General features: G+C 38.7%; 1 protein-coding gene across 1 annotated transcript in view; it reads right to left on the bottom strand.

The window, feature by feature from the left end:
- The window catches only part of Dph6 (diphthamine biosynthesis 6), a 126,495-nt gene extending 122,552 nt beyond the window's left edge, over window positions 1-3,943 (bottom strand). The window contains exons 1-2 of the mRNA XM_032903900.1: window positions 3,832-3,943; window positions 884-978 (exon numbers count right to left, since the gene is read on the bottom strand). Coding sequence (XP_032759791.1) covers window positions 884-978; window positions 3,832-3,854 — 118 coding nt within the window. The 5' untranslated portion in view covers window positions 3,855-3,943. The remainder of the gene's footprint in view (window positions 1-883; window positions 979-3,831) is intronic.
- Window positions 3,944-9,010: the final 5,067 nt, after the last annotated feature.

Consider the following 9,010-nt stretch of genomic DNA (forward strand, 5'->3'; position numbering starts at 1 on the left):
TTGCCAGCAAAATGAACACATTGGGAGTTATAAAATAATGATCTTGTCACAATATACTAATATTGAAGTTGAAAGCTGGACATAACTAATTCAAGAGAGGAAAATAACTGTATATATGCAGTACACATACTAAGAACATAAGTTTTTTTGTCTTGTTTTTGTTTGTTTGTTTTTGTTTCATTTTTAGTACTGAGAATTCTCAAGCCAGATGAAGACTCACTTGCCCAACCTGATGTAAGGGACAGATGGGATCTCAGCACTACAGCGCAGTCTGTAACTGATTCTGCTTCTTCACAATGAAGACAGCAGTAGTCTTATATATTTGAAGTTAACATTAGAGTCCTTCTCAGCAAATGCTTACTCCCAAACCCTAGCTCATCATCACCAGAGCCCAGCATAAAATCTTAAAAGTATAAATTTACCACCCCCCAGTTTTTGTAAGGCCATTTCCTTTCCTCCTATAAAATAGTCCCAATTTCCATCTTGCCCCAACACTTTCAGAATTGTTCAAATATCCAACAGAAGTAGACTGGGTAATTCAAATGAGTTCAGTACTCACTGGTCTGTCAGTAAGCTGTGAGTGAACACCTAACCTACTACAGGCGCAGAGCTTAGAGAGCTGCAGAGCACCCACAGCAAAGTCCAAGGTACTACCTCTCTTCTCAAGAGGCTCACAATCCATGGGAGGGTTCAAGGGGAAGCCTTGCATGCTTCACCTCATCTAAGAGAGCTAGGGTCATCTTTTCAATAGTGGCATTCATATACTGTAAACCAAGAACCAATAAGTCAGACTGTTTCCTACCAAAGTGAAACAATAAAGGTGAGTTGCAACCATTTAGAGAATGATAAAAAAAAAAAAAAAAAAAAAAGGTCATACTCTTACCTTGGTTGTCATCTGGTCTTAGATTTGCTAATGCAACAATTTGGTGCCCCTCGGCAATGCACCGCATCATGTTGTAACAGCTGTCCTTCCCACCACTGTAAAACAAGTCAGTGGAGAAAAGGGTATGAATACCAGGCCTCTGATTAAACACAGAATCACTGGACAAAATCAAACACATTCTTACTCTGCTTTCCAGAGTCCATGAGGAACTGCTTCACAATTACAGTACGATAACACACACATTTGCAGATAGGATGAACACTGAGTTCATGAATCTGAAGATCTAAGGTTGCTACTTCTAGGAATTTATGAAATCACAAGCATTTACAATACAGAGGTTCTAAATAAAGTATATTGGGTAAAGTGGTTTTATATAAAATAAAAAGAGATGTGAACATAATTATTCAGAATGATATCCTAAACACTTATTTTATATATTCCTGAGAATTAAAAAAAAAAAATCTAGGGGCTACAGAGATGTCTCAGTAGTTAAGACCACTGGCTGTTCTTCCAGAGGACCAATCTTCAATCCCAAGCACTCATCTGTAACTCCAGTTCCAGGAGATCCAATGCCTTCTTAGGGCTTCTATAAGCAAGCAAGTAGTATACAGATATACATGCATAACATAAAATAAAACACTTTTAAATCTGTTCTAACCACATGAAACCTAGCTATTGGCTACCAATACCCATCAAAGGATGATATTCAGATATAAAAATCTGAATCCAAACTGTACAATACACTGTGATATACTTGATTCTAAATTCTATACAATGAAAATCCAAATGCTGACCTATATCCATAGTCAAGCCTTAGTATACTCAGTACTTCAGCCATTGCTGCCTAGACAATAACACTGCAGGATTCCTTAGGAGGAAGAGAGAGCAAAGGGCAAAGGAGTGTATTATGAAGGCCAGGCCTCCTCTTTTCAACATGTGCCTAAGTAGGTCTTCAGGGCCCTCTTACTATGCCCCCTCAATTAACTAACAAACAATGTTTCATAGTATATTAAAGATTTATGTCAACTCTTCAAATATGGTTTCAAAGTATTTCCCAAGCTATGTTCTATTGAACACAGGGTACTCAAAGAACAAACAGCAGTCAGGAGCAATGAACCTGTTATTATTAATTATTATTATGATGATGATCTCTGATTTACTTTACATCCTGATCCCTGCTTTCCCTCCCTCCCTCCTCTCCTCCAAGTCTAGTCCACCCTTATGCCCTGCTCACCCACCACTCCATCCCTTCTTCTCAGAAAAGGGGAGGCCTCCTCTGGATATCAGCCGGTCTTGGCATATCAAATTTCAATAAGATTAGGTGCATCTTCCTTTGAGACTAGACAAGCAGTCCAGTTAGGACAGAGGGATCAAAAGGCAGACAATGTAATCACAATATATTTGGGTTTCTATGCTTCAGCATAAATTTAAAATAGCCTGCCTAAATAATTGTCAAGCTTTTATTCAACAGTGCAATTTTTTTTTGAGGTACTTTAGCCTTTGAGTTAATGATATATAGGAATGTGTTTCATTTTGTCCTGGAAACACACTCCTACCCCATCAATTATTGTACACACAAATTCAAATATATGCATCCAAGTACACACTGCACACATATTTATCAAACTGAAGCTTAAATATATGGACTTGTTATACACAATTATACACAGTACACATAAATATGTATATTTATTCTGTGCACTTATTTCCTAAAATATACCGTTCTTACAAGCTGTAAAACTTCTCTAACATCGTCTCTTTATGCCTAAACACTTAGTATTTTGAGGAACACCCTCCCCTGATACATTCTCCTCTCCAGTTTCACATGTTTTACTACCCCTGCAGCTTTGGTAAACTAAAATTCATCACTACTTTCCTGGCCTAATTTTAACTTTTATCTCTCTTCACCAAATTATCATGATGGCTAAAGCTTCATTATTCCCTTATGCATAAAATTTATTAAATTATGGTGGCTTTTCAGTTCCTTAAAATGGCAGGGAATCAACAGATCTGGCATTTTCCTGTTAAGACAGGGAAACTGAAATAGGACTCGCCGAGAGTCTGTAATAAAATACTGTCAACTAACATCAGTTACCTAGGGCCTTAAACAGTTTTTGTGCATTCTTCGCTGTGCTCACAAAGTCTTTGGTCATGTAGTGGAACTCACACTTCTCTGAGGTCTAAACCTTAAGAAAAAATATACTTAAGGGTTTTAAACTAACATTGCTACATCGTGTCCCTCATAACTTTCAGGCACCGAAACAAATCAGGGATAGCTCTGCGTATCAGCTATAGGATTTGGACTTTTAAGTAAGTTACTATAAATTTCAAACTACTTTTGGACTATGGCTTGGGTTGCCCACGGTAAGGCAAATTCATGGTATCCAAAGCAACTTCAACCCAAAGTATCTAGCATAATCCTAGCATAATTTCAACTCAACCAGGAAGGAATTTCAATGGAGGTGTTTAACACGTATGAACAACACAATCTCAAACCATCCAGGGGTTCTACGCCCATCCCTGCAAGCTAGGGATGTAAGAAGAGTGTGGTTGCATTCCTCAATCCTGGGAGGGCTCAGGTCAGCGACATACCAGGAATGATTTGTCAGATTGAAGGGAATTATAATGGACAAAAACTGAAAACAAATAAGTGAAGTTAACAGCGGCTCTCAACGTTCAAAGCGAATAAAAGTCCAAAAGGCGTGGTGGCCACGTGCCTCATGGGAGAAGGACCCAGGCATTAGTGCTCCTCAGCTTGGCCAAGACGCCGGAGAGGAGGGGCGCGAGCCGCCTAGTGGGCCCGGAACAGCAGATTGCCCCGCCTCTTCCGGTGGCCGTGGCGCCAACCCGCCCACGCGGCGCCCCAAGAAGTGGCTCCGGAGTTTCCTACAGTGGCCGCGTCAGGAAACAGCCTTGCCCAGGAGTATAGCGATCGCCCCACTCATTACCTGATCAGGGCTGCGACCCTCATTCTGAGCTTAGTGCGCGTGCGTGCGGTCACCACAGACGCCAGGCCCCGGTCCTGTGGCGGCAGTACCTACACACGCGGTCCTCGCCCGGGTGTTTGCTGCGCTGCCTGCCCGCGACTATGCCTACTGCCCCTTCAGCACCTTGCTGAACACCCGGGCATAGAGGGTAGGTAGTCTCAGCACCTATTTCCTCTTACATGCATATGTAGCTCAGGTTTAAAAAAAAAAAAAAAAAAAAAAAAAAAAGAAAAAAAAAAGATTAGGCGCAGCCTAACCACCTAAGTAAGGGCTGTGAAGCTGCCGCGGGGGAAGGGCATGGCCCTTGTTAAATCACTTGAAGGTGCTGGGATTGTCTGGATAGTAAGTTCAAGTTCACAAGTCCCAAGATTTGAAACACTGCCCTGGAAAGGGGAATTAGCCTCTTACCTTTCTTCGTCAATTCCAAGAAAATTTACCCCCACCAATTAAAAAAAAGCCATTAACACCTGAACACTTTTAACTTTGAGGTTTATATCCTTCCCCATTGAATCAGTGAGGATACATGACCTCCACTCCTGTACTTTTTTTTTTAAAAGCATTTTCTCAATACAAAAAATGAAAAACTTGCACTCCAGAAAGCAGAAAATATCTAATTTAAAATACACACACCAGTACTTGAAAGTACTAAGCACTGTTTAGAGCTCCTGGGATCAACTGTGATTATAGACGGTCATGCTTACCTATATCCATGAACAGGGTGTTTGTGTAGAGGTATAGGAAGAAAGCAGGTGATACGCTATACAGTTATAATGAGAATTGTATGTTAAAAAGTGGGAAATAATGTACCAAAAAAAAAACAAAAACAAAACAAAACAAAAAAGGCGGGGAATTATCACAGGCAGAGAAAATAAAAATGTAGAACTAAATAGTATCCAGGTAGGCATTATTGGCGAGTTATCTGACTTTAACATATATTTTTGAATATATATTATATATTCATATAGCTAGAATATATTATCCAACAATAATAATTTATACATATTATATATACATATATATACACATGTATACATATACAAAAACACATATATAATACACACATATATTTATATATATTCAAAGAGTTTCAGTGAACTCCCCAAATCCATCTTATTAATCCAATCCATCCATTAATTCAAGTTAATCTCCCTTTATACTTTTCACCTGACTCTTTTAATTGGATTTTAATTGAAGACTGCTGGCAGGACATGTATTGGGCACAGGTTGTGAACCTCAAGTTTGATGACAAAATAACAGGACAGATTACTGTAACTGGAAAAGAGTAACCAGAATGAGTGATGGAACATGAAGTTTGGGTAGTAGAGAGGAAAGACTATATAAGGTGTTGTAAGCCATTTCAGACTTTATAGCACAGATATGGTTGAAGGTTTTATAAGGACTACAGGTTTTTATAACACTGCAGTGTTGAGAACTTATCTATTAGGGAAGACATCTATTCTACTGTTCTGGGAGAGATGATGTGATCTAAAAACAAGATGATGGATTTGGCGAAACATGAAAAGATTACTAATTTTTTTTAAAGAGCCAATATAATTGAATAAATTGATATGCATTACTAAAGAAAGCCATGATAACAATGCCATGAACTAAAGTTAGTATGTGTAAAACACCTCAAATTGTGTCAGATACACATAAGCAGTTTTGCCATGCTACAAATGCTTTCATTGACTCCAAATAGTTGGTATGGGTCACCATGGCATTAATAATTTGCTGTATCAGTATTATAATCATGTGTGTTAAAATTCTGTGATAATGGTAATTTACCAAATCAATTAAGTATTTGAGATATTGGTAACTGGTTAGACATAGAACATTCAAATTAAACATTCATTCATAGTATAGCATATCAAAATTTGAAAGTAATTTATATAATACATTTGGCAAGATCACTGGGAATTGAGTCCATTGAACTGAAGGGTAGTTTAAGGTAGGATAGGACTAGAAAGATAAGGACAGGAAAAACACATACATCTTCAAATAAAGAGGTTTTCCTTACTGGTGGAGAGGTTATGTTGGTCAGAGAGGAAGACAAATTGGATAGTCTGGGGGTGATGCCCACTTATCTAGGGTCAGGAAAAGCCACTAAAAATAATAACAACACCAGGAAGGTTAATCTAGCTGTTTGCATTAATTTTAAAAAGTTGTGTGGATTATCAGTAATCCACATGTTGACTGATTTGATAAAATAAATAGCAAGTGCCTCAAAAACTCATTTTTAAAAATTTTCTACCATTTAAAATTATTTTTCCTTGCTACTTTCAAGAGGAGGTGAGAAAATAACTTGCTCTCCCTAAAGCTACATATGTTTTATTTCTTTGTGTTTAGTCTCATGCTAGGATAGTCTCATCAAAAATATTTATTATAATGTGTATATACTGAGGTTTATCTATAAGTGAGGGGATAATATGCTCAGGCCATTAACCAAGGTCAACCAGTTTTCAGAGGGTTTTCTGGCTTCTTTCTGCCACTTTATATTATCCTCGGTATTGTGCATTTTACCCCTTGTGGGGGAGGGGATACTCAAACCTTTCAACCCAAGTTCTTTCAACTAATGGAATTTCTTGGGTGACCTGATATAACAGTGCCAAATGTATTGTTTCTTTTTTTTTTTTTTTTAACCAACCTTTACCCTAAGCCAAAGTTCTCCATTACAAGAACTGTAAATTAAGCTTCCAATGGCATAGTTCTAATATCTCGTTTGCACCCTGAGAACAGTTCAGGAACAGTCTGACCTGGCACAGCCTTGGTAGTGGATCTAAAAGCACAGCAGTCAGAATCTAGAACAGTTGCTAAGAATGGCGGTGATCTAGCTGCTCTGTGAGGTCTGTAACCCCTTCTGTCTAAGACTGACCTATGGAAATGGAGGTTACCTGAAGGAGTGGAGTGCTTGCTGTTGCACTTCATCTTAGCCCTCCCCTGTCTGTGTGGTACATTTGTTTCTATCCACTCCACATTTCCCTCCACCTAGCAACCACTTACACAGATTGTCCTTATTGGTTTTCCTGCCAGTCCTAATGGGTCTCAGTCATGGGGCAGTAGATTCCTTTCAGTCTTGTTCTGCTGCATGTGTCATGTCACATGTACAACTGGGAAAGGGCACCAAGCGGATCATCTGGGTTCCACATGTGGGTGACTTCATTCCTAGTGTATTGAGAATCCTTACGCCTCATAACCAGTTACTCTAGCTTGTAGGTCTTTGCACACAGAATACTGAATGCGACTTGATTGTATTCTGAAGTTCAATGAATCCTTGCTCAGCCTTCTTTGAAGTCCAATGTTTTGTTAAAACTTGTGAGAGGCAAAGGAGAGATTTCCTTAGTAAGTCCTTGGCCAATGTTACTTTCAGCCTTTCATTTTTCAGATCCATGTTTTCCTCCTAATGTGTGTCATATATAGAGATCTGATTTATCACTTATGTCTCTATCCTGAGGCATGACTACCCACCGTTGCAGGTTCTCTTCTGAGCTACTGATTTACATATGACTTCGATTGGCTAGCTTCATTTAAATAAACACAATGTGTGCCACTTAGATACTGTGCACCTGGCCCAATGCTGTACTTCCTTGTCTGAAGTGAGTTTTGTTGTGAATACTCAGCTCAGTGGGATTCCACGCCTACAATGCCAATGATACCATGTGGAGTGATGCAGACAGGGCAACACCAAGTCTTAGGATATTTATTGTGCCCAGGCAAAGGTTAGGAGAAGCTTGAAAATATGGCCTGAATGAACTCTGTTATGAATCCGAGGATTGCCATCTGGTGGCTTTCACCTGGGGTTTTAATCACTGATATGGAGGAAATAGCTCTCTGAGTTCATCTCTCTGTGCCTGCCACAATGAAGCAGAATGACTCCAAACCACATGAGAATGAGCAGGAAATTTAGACTCTCACATTGTGCTCTGCTCTAGCAAGAGACATACAGAGAAGAGTTTATTCAAACCAAGAATAGCATTTGAAGGAAGGCCAACCTAAATTTGTGAATGTCTAACTTAAAAACAACAGTATTTTCAAGGAAATGCTTTAGTTTACTTCCAAACACATGTACTAATGTTGATCAAACTAACATACTAATAGTGGATCCTGGCAAACTGTTTTTTAAAACTCTCATAAGTTAATAGGGAAAACTTATTTTTAACTACTATCCATTTGCCGATACATAATTTGCTCAGATTTTAGGAACACTTGATTTAGTAAAAACCATATATACATAGCTTTCTACACAGATGCCATAAAGATAACTTCAACCCAGTAAATGTCAACAAGTTAAAAGGTTTCTTTTCAGTATAGCAATTTTTATTTTGTAATTCAGTGAATTGTTTTCCCCAAGATCCACCTTCCAAACACATTGTGTGCTCATGTTCTATAGCCTAAAACCATTACATACAAATGAATACTGCCTCGCTCATAGGGCCAACAAAACAGGTGAACAGAAAACTTGTCTCAAAAAACCCTCAGTCCTTTGCCAGTTTACTTAAGGAAAGTCTCCACAGCCAAACACTGTTGCCGGTAATAAGAGCTTGCAAGCTGTCACTGAATTCTGCTTCCTTGGCAGTATATCTCACTGATGTACTGATTGATAAAGACTTAGATAACCACATCAAGAAATGCTACAGGTAGTCACTCCATAACAGCTCAGAAAAGAGTCAAGTATGTCTTCCCTAAAATACCAGACAGGAAGTCATCAGAACGATGTTTCCTGAATACTTATTTCTAAGAAGACATTAATGATTTAAGAATCTTTGTTGTCTAAGCCACACTTATATGAGTATTTATACAATTTGGAGTCATCAGAATATGGGAATACTTGGACCCATAGAATTAATTTTCACCATTGATATCTTGCATTGTAGCATTTGGCTACAACATACTTTCTTAATCTTGATTTAAAATGGACTATCAGTGTATTAGGGTTCTCTAGAAGAATGAGCAGAATGGATATATATTTAAAAGGGGTTTATTAGATTGGTACTCATGACACTGTCTGAGTAGGCCCACAGTGGCTGTCTCTACAGGGGAGATTGTAAGAGCCTATAGCTACAAAGTCCACCAAACTGGATGCCGCACAAATCCCACTCTGACTCTGAAGACCTAGAGAATTCCTAGGGAACTACCGGTCTTT

The sequence above is a fragment of the Rattus rattus genome, chromosome 5 (assembly GCF_011064425.1).
Source record: "Rattus rattus isolate New Zealand chromosome 5, Rrattus_CSIRO_v1, whole genome shotgun sequence".
NCBI lineage: Eukaryota > Metazoa > Chordata > Mammalia > Rodentia > Muridae > Rattus > Rattus rattus.